This window comes from Entelurus aequoreus, linkage group LG12, assembly GCF_033978785.1.
Source record: "Entelurus aequoreus isolate RoL-2023_Sb linkage group LG12, RoL_Eaeq_v1.1, whole genome shotgun sequence".
Lineage (NCBI taxonomy): Eukaryota > Metazoa > Chordata > Actinopteri > Syngnathiformes > Syngnathidae > Entelurus > Entelurus aequoreus.
This window is the reverse complement of record NC_084742.1, coordinates 20,640,413-20,656,166: the sequence shown is the minus strand read 5'-3', so window position 1 is coordinate 20,656,166 and position 15,754 is coordinate 20,640,413. Positions and strand designations below refer to the sequence as shown.

Below are 15,754 nucleotides of genomic sequence, written 5' to 3'. Positions count from 1 at the left end.
TATTTTTTTTATGACGTTCGTTTTTTCATATAGAAGATGTACAAACGTACTATTAACACATCTCCTATGTAAAATAAACTTTTTGCAATATGCATTTTCTTGCATATTACTCTTCACATTCACAGTTAGTACCGCAGCCTCTCCAACTAGCGCACCTTCAGTGCGGAAAAAAAGTGGTTCCCATTGTAGATGCACCGCATGATTGCTTCTAAAATGCCCAAAAAAAGTGGTGAATGTCTGCTGCTTGTTTCAAATCATAGCTAAACGCAACATGTAGAACATGATAACATGAATGTGCAGTAAATGATCGAATGTTTCTGTGGTGAAAGCCCTGTATTGTACACACAAAAACCTCATTAAGATAAGGCGGTCTGCACCACTTTTCAATTGCACACGCAGATCACACGCAACACAAGCAATTTATAGTTTGCACACGCTGTTTAGCGCGGTATCTAGATCGTAGTAGATCAGGCCCTTAGTCTTGCATAAAATATGTAGTTCTCACCTCTGTCATCCAGATTTCAAGCAGTTCCACTCTATAGTTGGACAGAAAGGGTCCCATATAGGACAGAAAAGATGCTGCAAGCAAGCAGTCTCCAACCAGGTAGCCCATGTTCTCTTCAAGACCCTGACAGATACACGTTTATACTCACACCATACAAATTGGCATGGAGATCGTATCCTACCTTAACAGTCTGCTGCCAGCGGACCCCCTCCCCAGCCAGTCCTTTCACCAGTTTGTCAGCTCGATCCAGTTTCACCTCCATATCGTCTGACCTCCGCTTCAAATCTTCCTTGGTCGCCACTTTTTCAGCGTATTGTTTGTTTAACATTGCCAATTTGTCCCCCACCTGTGCACAAAACATAATTATCATCAATCATATCAGTGTATCTTTGTCCTGATGTATCTCGTGGTCGGGTACCTCTTTCAGTTTGTTCTCAGACTCTTGTAGTTCACCTTGCTTTTGTGCAAGTTGGGCTGAGGCACTATTCAGCAGCTCCCGCTTTGGCTCCACCACCCTGAAGATACACCCATAGACCTGTAACAATATAACACATATTTCCCTTACTTCTGTCCTATATTGTTGTTGTTATGGTTCATGATGAATATCCATACCTCCATGGCTCTAACCCACATGCACAGGGACTTTGCAGCCAGAGACACTTTTCCAGTGATATCAGGCTGAAAGTCGGGCTGTCTGCAGTAATTACCAATCCTCTTCAACACGCGGTCGGAGATGTTTTCTTTGTCAAAATTGATCAGGGTTTTAATAAAGTTGGCCTCACCTGATGCAAACATTCAAAGAGACAACATGACCAGCTATTCTTTGTTAAACATTGAATACAGCAATATATGTTTCTTTAATTTGCTTTCATTTCATTGAACCACTTGAGAAGAGTTCAAAAACAGTCCTTCTCGCTCACCCAGTTGTCTCTTAGCTTCTGCCCAGGTGGGCTCCTTGTTCAAAAGAGTCATGACCGCCTGCATCACTTTCTCTACCAGAGCGGGAGGACGACCATAGGACTTTATCTCTGTCATGTCCTTCTTATTCAGAGATTCAAGAGCCTTCATGGCGAAAAAAGTCAAAGTTGATGAACGTCATCAGTAGTCAGATGAGACAAGAATATCAGTGATACCTTGGTGGCCTCATCCAGGGCTGGCAGGGCTTCATCTAGCTCTCTCAGTGCATTATCTGCCAGGGCTTTACATTGCATTTCTTCCGCTGAAATTTTTTCCTTTTTTGCACTTACAGTCTAAACACACAGAAAGAATAAGACTCACACAACCTGACATGACATCATATACTGTACTTTCACCAATTACTTTGAGCGTCTTAGATATCTGACCTTCTGCTGAGTGTCTGCCTCTCTGGTTTGTTGTACAATAACAGTCAAGTACTCATCACACTCCTTCTGGTAGTCAGCCACCTGCTTATTGGCCTCCTCCAGTTGAACTGTCATGGCTGCCACCTTCTCACCTGTGTCACTGATCTTAAAAAGCCCATTTTGCAGTTTGTTCACCTGATCTCCCAGTTCACTGCGCTTCTCAGCCAGAAGCCTGAATAAACAAATGACAGGTTAGGCTACAAATCCATAAAACAACGTGCAGTTATCATTATACACTTCAAGAGGTGCCTACTTCTTATAGCCAGACACCAGCTCCAGATAGTTAGTGGGTGTCACATAATTATGTCTCTTCAATTCCACTTTCATCCTGTGTGACATCTGTGCCACTGACTGGTGTGTGGTCACAAAAATGGAGGCAACCTTCGTTGCACCCTGTAAAGTCATGAACTAAGCGTAAATTTGGTTGACAGTTGGCAGGTTTACAAAAAAACTGAACAGAATGAGTTAAAATCAAATTAAGGTATGTTCTTCCTCAGTGGAGATAGTGAAACAGTGTTATATTTAGCAGCTCAGCAATGATTGTTCTCTTACCCCCTCAGAGGATCCAAGTACCAATCCTTCCAAGTACCGCTCAGCGACCTCCAGCAGCGCATCTTTGGGCCATTCACAGAACCAGTCTATGGTTGTGCAGTTGACAAGTGCCGGGTACTGTAGAATACGGTTCCTGGAAGCAACATCATTTAAATGGTTTAACGGCTCCAGTAGAAGATGGAGAAAGTGGGGAGGAGAGTGTGAAGATACCTGAAGGGGTCTCCCACTGGACTCATGCAGAGAACAACGTGCATGTTGTTCCTGACGCGCTCTATTAGAAAGCTAAATAAGGAGTCAGGTGTTTCCACCACATTCTCCTTTCTGGCAGAATCGGACAAGCAGTTGCAGACCTCCACAAACTCATCTTGCTTGTAAAGGTTGGGGACCTCTCCAGAACTCAGGATATTGTTGATGTCCTCTAGGAAGGATTCATCCACAATCTGGGTGTCATTAAAGAGAAAGACAGTGGGCTTGTTGTCCACGCCAGTCAAACGATACAGCTTCTTGACATCTGGAATAAGTTTGGGAAAATGATTGTTTAAGGTGGCACTAAAGAATAGTTGAGCCATCTTGAAACTTACCTTCTCTGAATTCGAGCTTGCGATACTGTTTGGTGATTTCCACCTCAAACACCCCATACTCGCAGATGGAGGCAGCCATCTTGGACAAGCTCTGTCGGCCCGAACCCCCAACACCGACAAGTAGCATGTTTCCCCTTGGCTGGCTGATCACACGGACCACTCGGGTTACTGTAAAGGCAACACATAGATCTCATGGAATATTATAATCTAAATTTATTGAAACAATTTTAGTGTTTTTCTAGCGTTCTGACTATGTTCAATGGCGTCCCGAAAGAGCACCAGGTTCATGGGCACTACGCCTGGCGTCAGATTGTACTCGTCCAGCTGAGTCTCCATGAACTTCTTGAGAATCTTCATGTCCAAAAGGTCTTCATACACCCCAGACTCAGTAAGGAAATCACCTTAAACACACCAGGGGATCACAGTTTATGCTACCATCTTTTCTTCATCCCTTGTTTGTGTGTGAACACGCTGCAATGATGTACCAAATACTGGAGGTTGTTTATCAGGGCATATGTTGTGGAAAACGAGGTCGAAGAGGGCACCCATTTTCTCCGTTAGCAATGTGACAAAGGCTTCCATGTCAGTCTGGTCAATGAGTCGGTCAGAGAAAACCCTGAAATTTTTAGCAACTGTGATTAGACCATGAAAGGAATGGCAGATATCAACATCTCTTGAATCTGCTTGGGGGTCAAACCTTATCAGAGGTTACCTGAAGCACTCGTGGATCCACAATCTAACCATATTCTGTTTACTATCGTGAAACTCTGGATGTGCTCTTAGCAGACCCTGAAACACCTATATTAAAAAATGTCACAAGTAAAAGATGATAAATATGTGTGGCTTTGGAGGTAGACTTTTTGAACACATGTACATGAACCTTGGAGATATCCCTGAGGTTGAAGAGGTAGTGTGTCTTGGCTGGAGTGGGAAGAAATCGAGCCGTAACTGAATAATACAATTCTAAAGTGGCCTGGGTGAGAAGCTCTCCAACTGGCTTAAGGTCCTCCTTAAAACCTTGCAGCTTTTGGTTAATCATGGTGCTGAAGATACGTCGTATTTGAGAGTCCTGAACACATAAGTGCCGTGAATACTTTTTATCATCCCAGTCATTGTATTCTCAGGGCATTGAATCGATCGCAATTGGATTGTTTGGTTTGCCTTTGAAGACGTTTCGCTTCTTATTCGATCAGGCTTCATTAGTTTATGCTTACAGAGATAGATAGGAAAACTATAGTCTCAGATGGTGTTGAATACAACATATTTATCCTCTAAGGTGGGACATGTCCCCTACATGCCACAACATCCCCCCACAAGAATGTTTTTTTTTTTTTTTTCGTGCAAAACAACAGTTAAGATACGATGGAGTGAGGCCTCTGCTTATTTAGAGATTATTGAATCTCTTAGGAAGGGATGAAAGGACAGCTTTGTATGTGAGGCAAAATATGTGGGATGCACCACCAACATCTCAGGCCCTGTCTACATTAAGCCGGATAACTCCTTAAACGAATAACTATTTAGCCTAAACCCTGTGTCAGCCAGACTAACCCATCGTTTAAGGTTCCACTCCTTGGATATTTTTTACACGGGTAAGTGCGCCACAAGAAAGGATGATGAAGGTGAAGGTAAACGAGTGAGGAGTGTCCTGACCAGATATCTAGATCCCTAGATTGATTGTTGTAAAATGTTCTTTATTACATTGTTCACTTTCACATGTCCATTATAGATTCATGTATGATGGCTCAGGTGTGATTCACTACAATAGGGCTAGTCTAACAGCTGCTGATGGTGAGGCAAGCAAGGTTTACTGTTGAAAGAAATGTGGCAATAGGATACATTGAAATACTTCCCATACCAGACTGCCTGGTAAGGATACACTTCTAAGTCAGAGGTGACTATGACGTAATATATGCGCGTCTGCCATTTTCCGCGCATGCGTACTAGGTCGCGTTGCGCCGGCGGACAGAGGGGCGAGGGTGTCTTAAACGATGGCATTGTGTGTGTGTGGACAGGGATAAGGTTACGTGGGTTATATCCTGTATAAACTTAGCCGGCTTAGCGTAGAGGCAGCCTCAGACTAGAGCTGTCCTATCTAAGTCTGGGAGCATTAACTGATGAAGCCTGCTCGAATGAGAGGCAAAGCGTCTTCTAAGACAATGTGAACAGTCCAGTTGCAACCGATTCAATGCCCTGAGTGCTATAGTTTTGTGTTGTAGATGATGCAAATTTGAGCAAAGCTCAGCACGACTTACATTAGGAAAAGTCATGTTGACGAGGTTGAAACGACTCTGCAGACGGCCAGAAATGTTAGTTCTTCCTCCGCCGGGGGGTCCCATTGAGGCCAGCAGCGACATTTTCTAACAGTTGAAACATTCATAAGTGAGTGTTATACAGGTCTTGTATAGTTGTAAAGGGATAATACACACACATGAGTGTTATTTTTGGCAGCCACCTTAGTTTTAGTCTTAGTCTTATGAACACATTAGTTTTAGTCACATTTTTAGTAATTTCTATAGTTTTAGTTGAAAAAACTAAAAAAGGTTTTAGCCAGTTCTAGTTAAAACAAAGAAGACGAAAGAATAAGTATTTCAACCTTAAATTAATTTAGGTCAAAAAGTATTGGAAAATTAGATTAAGATTGATTTGAATTATTTTGCATAACAACCAGATTAATTACTAGATTGACAATTCTAACCTAAACTTGCTCATAGATGGAGATGCATTGCTGCCATACTGTTGAGCAAAAACATTTTATTGTCATATTTCAAACAATATTTTTTTTATGAATTGAAACCCTACTTTATCATACTTAAATGTCACACAAATGTTGTGAAAATAGCAAATTGACAAATTCAACACAATTTTGACAAAATACTAACTTGACCTGTTTCATATATCACAACATGCTAACAGAACATCAACAAAGAGATGGGAACACCGTCACTGAAACATTACAGAAGCTAAATCAGTCTGCTGTGCATTTACAATAGGCACATGCAAACAGCAACAGGTGTGAAATACTACATCTCCCACTTAACCATGGGTCAATATGACAAGTATTAAATAATATGCATGTTCGGGGTGGGTGATACTGTGAATTTTGGTATCGATCTGATACCAAGTAAATAAAAGTGCTAGTATCGCCTTATTTTTGCTGTATTTATCTGGCACAAGTGGAAAACCGGTCCTTGAAAATAATGCCTACATCAAACTGGGTGCAATAAAGGTTGGGGACCCCTGTTTTACAGAACACTCGTAGCAAAACATTTTTAAAAAAATACAAATAATATCAAGATAATAGTTAAATGGGAACACTAAACGGTAAAAGTATATCAAACAAACCTTTTAATGGAGTGGTCACTGCTAACTCGTGCATTCTTCAGCTCTGCTCCCCTGTACTGGAGTGTGTGGTACATTTTTCATAAAATCTTGCACTCTTCCAGCATTCTTAATTACATCTTGGGGAACTCTGAAGTAACGTTTATCCTTTTCGCAACTTAAACGGTTCGTACAGCCAAAAACAACGCAAGCATGTGGCATTTTTCTGCGAGCAAGGCTAAACGGCGGTGAGTACCCATTGAGAACAGACGCTGACTTGGGTATTGTAGGATTGCAAGCTTGTCACTTCAATCATTGATTTGTTTTTCATTATTCCCACATACTAGTAGTGCGTGTATGAGTGTGAGTACTTGTGTGTTTTTTGCTGTGTGGTGGTACCTTCTTCTATTTGATATTAAGTTAATTTTAGTGTGGTGCTTGTTGTTGCATTCAATAATAAAGAAATTGCCTGCATTGAACTTGCTCTGCTTCTGACACTGTTATGTTGACATAAAACCACATCAAAAGTATTCATTACTTCATTACTTATTAGTAGTAAAAGTAACGGTTCGAGTAACGATACAATTATATAATGCCGTTATTCTGAACACTGGGACTTGTTTTAAATTACCCTCCAAAAAATATCAGCGTGATGAGCTTTCAGAGATCAGCGATATTTATTCTCCCAGTTTGTGTCCACATTTATTACTGTTCATTCAGTTTTTCTTAATGATGATCGTTTTGTTGTTTCAAAACCCCAAGCCATTTTTGTTGACGATGTCGCCATGTCACATTGCCCCAAATGCACGCAAGGCGGAAGGAGTGACAAGAATGATACGGAAGTTGACACCAAAGAGATACTTTTTAGCTTTTCACTGAAAGATTACGTGCACAATAGGCAGGAATGTTGTGCATTTTCATCCCGTCTCATCTCTCTAACAAAAACTCTCACACGTCTCTTAATGTTTTTAGTCATCATAGAGCCATGTTTACCTTGTCATCTTCATGTTATCGTCATGAAATAAGGATCATCAATGAAATTATTTTGTTATTGTCATCACGCTGACGTTAACAACTCTGACACAGAAAGCACCATAGTAAAAAACAAACACTCTTCTATCTTCTCTTACCTTGACATAAGTCGTCGTCTGTTTCTGACGATCAAACCAGAAGCCGTAGTCAATCCAGAGACGCAGTAGCTCTAGTGGTGGCTGTGAGCCAAAGAGGTCGTTCGCTGGCATGTTAAGGTCGTCTAGGTAACAAAGCAGGTCCTTCCCTCCTGCCGGCACAAAAACACCCTTGGTCCTCTTCTCCAAGCGGCTTTCCACGATGGCCTGGATGTTATTTGATGTGGTCTGGATAACCATGAATGGGAAATTGTTTACATGAGCTAATTTGAGCAGATGTACCATTTTAAGTATCTGGAGAATAAGCGCTAACCTGTGAGGACATGTTGATAGTGAGTGAGGACCAATGGCTAGTGTCCAGACTATGCAAAACACCATGAACCACCGATGTTTTCCCGGTACCGACAGGTCCGGTGAGCAGCACTGGATACTCAGCCTTCACCATCGCCGAGACCAAGTAGTTGTAGCGAACCGTGTCCACTGTCGGAACCATGATCTTATAGAATGGGGAACTTAAAAAGAGAGTAAGTTGAAATTTTGTATTGTCCGGTACCAGATTCTATCTTGCAACTCACTTGGGGTTATAACGCCAGCCTTTTGGCAGTTTATCTTCAAATGGGGCCCAGGATTTGTTCTTGACGTGTACGTAGTATTCATACACTGTGTCCTAAAAGATGGAAAACATAAACATTCAGAATATTTTAGCTTGTTCCCTTGACATTCATACTAAGGCTGCACTTTAACAGCTAAAATTGCTGTAACTGTTCGATTGACTGTGTACTGCTGTGATGCTCAAACACGAACCTTAAGGGGAAAGGTTCCATCCAACTCCCGCAGGAAGTTATCCATCTTCTTGCGTCCATCCTCATCGACTGAGGCACAAATGGACCAGATGAGGCTAAAGATAAACCAAAGCTCCACATTCCGAGGCAGGCTCTCCTTGTCAGACATGTTAACCTTCCAATGGATTTTTCAAATGGTTATTAGCTACACGACAGGGGAGATTTTACGAACATCTCCCAATGTGTTACCTTGCCTATGGTAAGGGCCTCATACAGGCGGCAGAGCGAGATGATACTATTGAGTTCCGTGACAGGGATGAACTCCTTACAGTTATTCTTCTTGAAGCTCAATGTTCTCTCGATGAAATTCTCAAACAAAGGCTTCAGATGTTCCACCTCAGCCTGCAGAGACATTATGCATGTTAGAAATGTATTTTGCATCATTGTATTTTGTTGTGGTAGTTAGGCATGGTGGTGTACCTTCTGCCGTTTCTCGAGCCAAGACTGGACAAAGGGGTTCCATCCCAGGTCGACGTAATCATTGTAGACCATTCCACAGCGGGACACTGTCGCAGGAGAAGCCTGTGCTAAATTCTCCACTTCAAACAGCAGAGACACCTGTTCAGGCATGGAAATTCTCTCTCCATTGATGAGCGTGAGCACCTTGTTGTCATCCATGACAGAGTTCATGCTCTCAATCCACAGTGTGTCCACAGGCCCATCAAACACAATCCACTTCTCATCTGGTTTATCATCTAAAAATCCCCACAGACCACACAACACACGCAAACACACATTATGTGACTGACTACAACAGGATTTAAAACTAGACCGATAATCTGTTTTTGGCATGTTTACCTGCACACGCTGTTCTCATGACACTGGAGAGGACTCCATCACTCCACTCATTAGTGGACAGGTCATTTTCGCCATACAGCTCTCCAAGACTCATGGCTTTGGGGTTCAGTGGAAAATCCTTTTTGAAAAGCAAAGTGAAGCATTGAATCATGCATGTCAATTTTAAGTTATGAGGTTGTACTCGAACAACGAAAACAAGAAATACCTGCACAAGCTCAAAGCCTGCCTCTTCCTTGTTGTGCATGGCGATGAGGGCACTTTTCAGCGTTTTCCATGTGACTGTCTTGCCACAGCCTGTCTTGCCCACTAACATAGACGAGTGTCGGGAGTTTTTGGTCTCATAGAGTTCGATGACTTTGGTCAGTGTGAAAGGTGTCACTTGCAGGCCTTTCTGACGAAGTTCTACCTGAATAGCCTCCTTTAGCTGAAAGAGAAATGGCACCAAAATATTGCTGAAGAAGTAAGAATTGTATGTATTGCAATGTTTTGATTGAGTTAGCTTACTTTTCCGTAGTCTATTACAGGTGTTTCTACATCAGGAAACAAGTCCTGGGTGATGCCATTGAACAGCGGCAGGTCAGCAGAGGTCAGTTTAGCAATATTCATATCTTTCATGGCCATGAGTAAGACCTAAAGATAGAAATTGTGTAGATTAATGTAAAAAGAATCACAGGGGCAGCTAAATCTCAAGACAGACTAAAAGTCTCACTTCTTCACCGGGGACGTTCGGGCAAACACGCCGCTTTTTGCCAGCGTAACGGAGCAAGGAGGTTAGTGCACGGAGGCCAAAGTCGTAATGGTCTTGCTTTGACAGCTGCTGCATGGCCAGGGAGTACAGGGTGAACACCTTCTTAGCCAGGAGCTGGCAACAAAATGATAGATGGGAAGGACAAAGGAGGATACAGATGTTAGGATGTAAACAATAATGCATACATTTCTTTTCCAGCACCTTGCAGTCATTAAAACCCTCTCCAAACAGTATGATCTCAGCAATTAAAGTAGAATCAGGCACCACCATAGAGATAGGTCGAAACATGGACTTGAGGTTGTCTGGAAGCTCAGAACGACCAGCGTAACCTAAAAAAACACAGATTAGAACTATTTCAACAGTCCATTTTCATGAGAACTGTTTCCAGTGTTGACCTCTCATTTGTCCTACCAGGGTTCATTGTTATAAAAACACCGCACGACGCGACAAGGCTGATGTTGTGTTCCTCGAATTGGAACCTGGTTTGGAGTGCTGAGAGGGCGGACAGGATGGAGAGTATCTGCTGGGCCACCACAGACAACACCTCAATGTTGATTCGGTTGAACTCATCGAAGCAGCCCCACGCTCCTGTCTAGTTTGGTGGAAGGCAGGAAATTGATTATTGGGCACCGTGATGGCGAGCTGTAACCACAACATCCCACCCTTCTAGTGCCTTCCTACCTGTGCCAGGCCAGAGAACATGCGCCCCATTGACTTGTAGTCCAGTCCTTCAGAGCAGTTGATAACAATGACATACATCCCTAAAGATTTACCCAAGTCTTTCGTGGTCTCAGTCTTCCCAGTGCCAGCGGGCCCTTTGGGAGAGCCACCTCGATGCAAATGGAGCGCCGTGGTCAAGGTCATGTAACACCTGCAGAATGTTGATGAATTAAAATCAATGTATGTATTTAAAGATTATTTTTAGTTAATTAGTGATGGTCACCTGTCTGTAAGTGGAGTGATGACAAGCCTTCCGGAGTTTCCCAAGTACTCGTAGCCATACTTGAAGTGTGTGTTGGTCTGTCGAATGATGCAGTTGTTTAAATCCTTTTGGTGACAAACAAATGAGTAAGGTCAGTGGACACTTTATTCCAGTTCTCTTCTGGCTGGCACTAATCGGTACACAAATGTTTTGTAACCTTCTCCCAGTAAAGCCTGAGCTGGCACAGCCACTCAAAGTCATTTGCGTCGTTGCATCCTGCCTTAGCCAGTTTTGCGATGACATCTCTAGCATGAACTTCAACTGTAACCAGAGCGACAATCTTCAGACGCAGGACTTTGGACAGGTTGCTACGGATCATCTCCGAATATCGTCTAAGCAAGGACACCTGGAAGAGAAAGAGAGAAAACTTAAGCAGTTTTTTTGTGGGTCGTTAATGTTCAACCCATGAAATGGCTATGGAGGAGGGATGGGTATCTATCACATTTGAACTAATCTGATACAAATTCCGGAAAGCTGGAAATCTGTACTCACCAATGTTTGGTACTTTTGTCAGAGTGCATGTTGTAATAAAGGTTCATTTGTTTTATGATTAAATATATATTTTTAAATGTCAAACACCAAGCTGATAATGATAACTATGCTGTCCAGTAGTCACAGCTTGTTTTCTTACACTACTTAGTATAAGATTACGCATTCATTTCAGTTTGTTCTCGATGTGTTGCCGCAGCCAGGAAGTAGTTTGTGGGCATTAAGTTGAATGTGTTGGTCTTGTCTTTTGTTGAGCCCTACTAATTGTTTTCCTGTAGGTATTGGGCGGCATGGCGTAGTGGGTAGAGCGGCCTGTTACCATTCAAATCGCTGCCGTTATGTCCTTGGGTAGGACACTTCACCCTTGCCCCCAGTGCCGCTCACACTGGTGAATGAATGATGAATGATGGGTGGTGGTCGGAGGGACTGGCAGCCACACTTCCGTCAGTCTACCCCAGGGCAGTTGTGGCTACGAAAATAGCTTACCACCACAAGGTGTGAATGAATGATGGGTTCTCACTTCTCTGTGAAGCGCTTTGAGTGTCTAGAATTGTGCTATATAAATCTAATCCATTATTATTATATTATTATTGTACTTACTACCAGTGACGTGCGGTGAGGTTCATGGCTGGTGAGGCACTGACTTCATCACAGTCAGATTTACAAACATATGAACCCTAAAGAGTATCTTATTCACCATTTGATTGGCAGCAGTTAACGGGTTATGTTTAAAAGCTCATACCAGCATTCTTCCCTGCTTGGCATTCAGCATCAAGGGTTGGAATTGGGGGTTAAATCACAAAAAATGATTCCCGGGCATGGCGCCGCTTCTGCCCACTGCTCCCCTCACCTCCCAGGGGGTGATCAAGGGGATGGGTCAAATGCAGAGGAAAAATTTCACCACACCTAGTGTGTGTGACAATCATTGGTACTTTAACTTAACTTTAACTTTACACATACAAACTGTAGCCCACAAAAAAGCACATTTAATTTAAAAAAACGTTATTATGGTCTTACCTTTACTTATAAATGAAGTCCATGCGCCGCTCCTTCTGAACAAAAGCATTGATAACTTGTTTATAGAAGACTTCCTTATCTTTTTTCAGTTTTAAAAGTCTCTCTGTCTCGATGGAGATCTTCCTTTAATTATTACCTCCTGCTTCGATTGAAAGTCCAGTTTAGAAAACTGTTTTATTTTATATATGTAATCCTCCATGTTAAAAATCCAGGCGAGAGGAAAAAATAAACGATCGCTGCTAACTGTTGCTGCTTGTTGTCAGTTATTCTGCAGCCGAGTAGTCGCAAGAATGATCGCTGGGATCACTAGCGCCCTCTACCACCAGGAGGCGGGATTACTGCGAGCCTCACCCAGTGCGTCTTCGCAGCCGTTTTATGATTGCTCAGCACAAGAAATACGTTACACACATACAGTTGTTGACAAAATACGCTGTACATTATATACCTCAGCTAACTAAACTATGGAAATTTATAATATAATTTGTATAACAATACGGTCTCACTGCACAGCAGGTCAGCAGTTAGCCGAGTCATTGCGCAATCAATGGTGAGGTTCAACTGGCTGCTGACTCACCGCAAGTCTCTTCTCAGTATTTGAACGGCAAATGTGAAAATTCAGCAATTTTGAATAAAAATAATCTAAAACTGGTGAAGTTAAATGGAAAATAACTTCATAGTATTATCTCTGGATACATATAACAATTTAATTAGTTTTTTTTCTTTTTACATTTTTTTTCTTTCCATGTTGGCACGTGAGGCCCCGCCTCACCTGCCTCCCCTGACTGCACGTCACTGCTTACTACACACCTGCTTTTTGATTGTAACTTGCATCTTAGTTGTATTTCACATCGCCAAATTTGGAGGTGCTGAAATGGCCATGTAAAATCGCCAATGCTAATCAGAAACATGTATATGGCATATCCAATGTGAATTAGCATCCAGCGCTTTCTATCAGGCATGCTTGCTTTGTTGGTATGGATTGGAAGATTACTTATAGGCAGTCTACTATAAATACGCCTTTTTGCCAGCCAACTGCTTGAGCTGGTGCCGAGTCTGCAATAAGATGTGACATCACGGGCAACCGGGGCATCGAAAATTGGTACCATTAGATTTTATGTGAATTGGTACTCATTAGTACCAACAGATTTTGGTCGGTATCTAAAAAAGACCCAAATTCGGTACATATTTGTACTATTGAGTGTGAAGTAATCGTAAAGTTGTAGGAAGCATCACAAAAAGCACACCTGTTTTTTCATCATGGTTTTAAGACCGGACTTGTCATCTAGCTCCTTGCAGGTAATTAAAGCCTGGTTGACATCAGTTGTCCACTGGATCTGGCTGGCTGTGATCAGCATCTAAAAATACAAGAAAAATCAGTGTAGTAAAATAATTATATAATCATTGTCCTCAGTGGAAAGTTAGTCACCTGTCCTGGCCAGTCTTTGGACCACTTGTCCCTCTGGCTTTTCATCTTCTTGAGTGCTACCAGGCAGTCATGCAGGGAATTCTTTAGCGTGCTACGCATGGCCTTTTCAATATCGCCCAGCCAAATCTACACACAACACAAACCATTAATCTCTCATATTGTAACTGCTAATGTTGTCCATCCTGCTCTTCATAATGACTGTACCTCCACAGGCTTGTCCAGTGGTACCGCCTTAATTAATTCAATCATCTCCCCATCAGAAGAGAACATGGCAGTGGCGTCCAACCTTTTGGCCAACTACAGAAGATACCAGACAACCATGGCTGAATTCAGCTTGTACAAGGTGTAGTTAGTGTCACATAAACAAGTGACTTGCCTTTTCAGTGCGCAGACTTTTGATGTTGTCAAAACACTTCTTTAGATGCGGCTGCATTGCCTCCGGGTTCTGCGACTGGCCCAGGATCTCCAAAACGTCGTCGTTAGACAAAAAGTAGAATCTAGGGAATACCTGTCTCTTGGACTCGAGGTACATGTCTAAGGCCTTCTGGATCTCCTCAAGCTTGATATTCATCTTGGATAATGTGTCCTGCAAGCCTGACAAAGTAAATTAATTATAGGCAAAAGAAAAGTGTCGCACTAATTTGTAGTGTAAAAACTTGGACAGAGATACCTGGATGGTGTGTTCCCTGCAAAGCGTTGTTGTTTTCATTGAGTCGAGTCATGATGGTCTTCCAACTTGAACTAATGTCTTCAAACTCTTTGCACTCTTTTGGTAGCTGCTCCCTGATGTCCTTTCCTTGGAAAATATTCTAGAGGTGTGGACAACAAAGAAAAAGGATGGAAAAAAAACTTAAACAGAAAAAGAAAATCAACAATGACGCAGGAAAATAAAATATCTAAAACCATCTTGTGGTGAGTGTATGCCTAATTTCTGTATGTGATATTATACCTCAAGATATATCCACTGGCGCTGCACCGTGAGAATCATCTCAATAATTTCCATCACCTGGGACAGCTGACGTTCCCATGTGTCCACCTCCTTGTCAAAAGCTTTAACAAAACGAGAAGCCTTCATAGTGGACAAAGTTACTTGGTTGTCCTCTAAGGCCTGGAAAATGTCATCTGTGCCTCTGTAAAGTCAAAACAATGCAATGACACATGGTTCTTCATATTTGATTAATGAGGCCGATCGTACTAGATCTCACTTCAGACGAAAATGGCCTTTGTCTTTGTAAGGTGAAATATCCAAAGTCATATCCGCCCACGTCTTGATTATCTCCTCCAAACCCTTGCGAATAAAAACAAGTCATAATACAGAAATCAGTGTGCGAAAACTTGCTCAACATATATTGATCCTCGCTGTTAACAAGTCTGAACCTGTTCTATGGAGAGTTCCTTGCTGGCGGCCCCAGAGATCTCACCGATAGAATCAGCATACTTGTCAAAACCCAGAGAAATGATCTTTTCCAGGGTGAAGTCAACACTGGTGTGATCAAAGGAGCTTTGTACTTTAGCACATATCTGATTCCAGTGCCTGGAAGAGTCATGGCATAAGGAGTAGCATTATCTTTATATTCATATTCAAATCCCCCACAACACTTGTCCGTACTGTACCTGTCCCTCATGGCCGGATTCCTCATGTCAGCAATAAGGGGGATGATTCTCCTGAATTGGTCAACTTTCTTCTTGGAGAAATCCACAATGCTCCACTGCTTATCCTGCAAACCCAGAGGTTTAGTAAAGCCACATCAAACTCATATCCGCAGCTATTTAATGAACTCTGACTTTGAGTAGCCTCTGCAGTTTGTGGAGGGTTTTGTAGATTTCTTGGGCTTTGCTCTCCATATTTTCAGTCCGAAGTGTTATAAACGGCCCTCCCTTCCAGCTGTCCCAGTGGGAGTTCCACTCATGCGAGATCTCCCACACTTCCTGCAAGTAGTCCATATCCTGCACCACAGAGTCCAAATTAACAGTGTGCTCTACTAAA

At 42.3% G+C, this 15,754-nt stretch overlaps 1 protein-coding gene across 1 annotated transcript in view; it reads right to left on the bottom strand.

The window, feature by feature from the left end:
* dnah2 (dynein, axonemal, heavy chain 2) overlaps window positions 1–15,754 on the bottom strand; it is a 49,272-nt gene that overhangs the window by 15,634 nt on the left and 17,884 nt on the right. The window contains exons 25-65 of the mRNA XM_062065141.1: window positions 15,553–15,714; window positions 15,382–15,485; window positions 15,145–15,301; window positions 14,973–15,055; window positions 14,717–14,897; window positions 14,438–14,576; window positions 14,133–14,361; window positions 13,972–14,053; window positions 13,768–13,893; window positions 13,586–13,696; window positions 10,993–11,181; window positions 10,797–10,900; window positions 10,535–10,724; window positions 10,265–10,445; window positions 10,055–10,182; window positions 9,815–9,967; window positions 9,610–9,735; window positions 9,311–9,529; window positions 9,106–9,223; window positions 8,728–9,002; window positions 8,497–8,649; window positions 8,270–8,422; window positions 8,041–8,132; window positions 7,779–7,977; window positions 7,469–7,693; window positions 5,273–5,377; window positions 3,901–4,089; window positions 3,733–3,818; window positions 3,506–3,636; window positions 3,272–3,421; window positions 3,021–3,188; window positions 2,650–2,950; window positions 2,440–2,572; window positions 2,141–2,280; window positions 1,849–2,059; window positions 1,639–1,755; window positions 1,426–1,567; window positions 1,118–1,287; window positions 924–1,040; window positions 687–851; window positions 506–628 (exon numbers count right to left, since the gene is read on the bottom strand). Of these exons, the coding sequence (XP_061921125.1) occupies window positions 506–628; window positions 687–851; window positions 924–1,040; window positions 1,118–1,287; window positions 1,426–1,567; window positions 1,639–1,755; window positions 1,849–2,059; window positions 2,141–2,280; window positions 2,440–2,572; window positions 2,650–2,950; window positions 3,021–3,188; window positions 3,272–3,421; window positions 3,506–3,636; window positions 3,733–3,818; window positions 3,901–4,089; window positions 5,273–5,377; window positions 7,469–7,693; window positions 7,779–7,977; window positions 8,041–8,132; window positions 8,270–8,422; window positions 8,497–8,649; window positions 8,728–9,002; window positions 9,106–9,223; window positions 9,311–9,529; window positions 9,610–9,735; window positions 9,815–9,967; window positions 10,055–10,182; window positions 10,265–10,445; window positions 10,535–10,724; window positions 10,797–10,900; window positions 10,993–11,181; window positions 13,586–13,696; window positions 13,768–13,893; window positions 13,972–14,053; window positions 14,133–14,361; window positions 14,438–14,576; window positions 14,717–14,897; window positions 14,973–15,055; window positions 15,145–15,301; window positions 15,382–15,485; window positions 15,553–15,714 (6,327 nt within the window). The remainder of the gene's footprint in view (window positions 1–505; window positions 629–686; window positions 852–923; window positions 1,041–1,117; window positions 1,288–1,425; window positions 1,568–1,638; window positions 1,756–1,848; window positions 2,060–2,140; window positions 2,281–2,439; window positions 2,573–2,649; window positions 2,951–3,020; window positions 3,189–3,271; window positions 3,422–3,505; window positions 3,637–3,732; window positions 3,819–3,900; window positions 4,090–5,272; window positions 5,378–7,468; window positions 7,694–7,778; window positions 7,978–8,040; window positions 8,133–8,269; window positions 8,423–8,496; window positions 8,650–8,727; window positions 9,003–9,105; window positions 9,224–9,310; window positions 9,530–9,609; window positions 9,736–9,814; window positions 9,968–10,054; window positions 10,183–10,264; window positions 10,446–10,534; window positions 10,725–10,796; window positions 10,901–10,992; window positions 11,182–13,585; window positions 13,697–13,767; window positions 13,894–13,971; window positions 14,054–14,132; window positions 14,362–14,437; window positions 14,577–14,716; window positions 14,898–14,972; window positions 15,056–15,144; window positions 15,302–15,381; window positions 15,486–15,552; window positions 15,715–15,754) is intronic.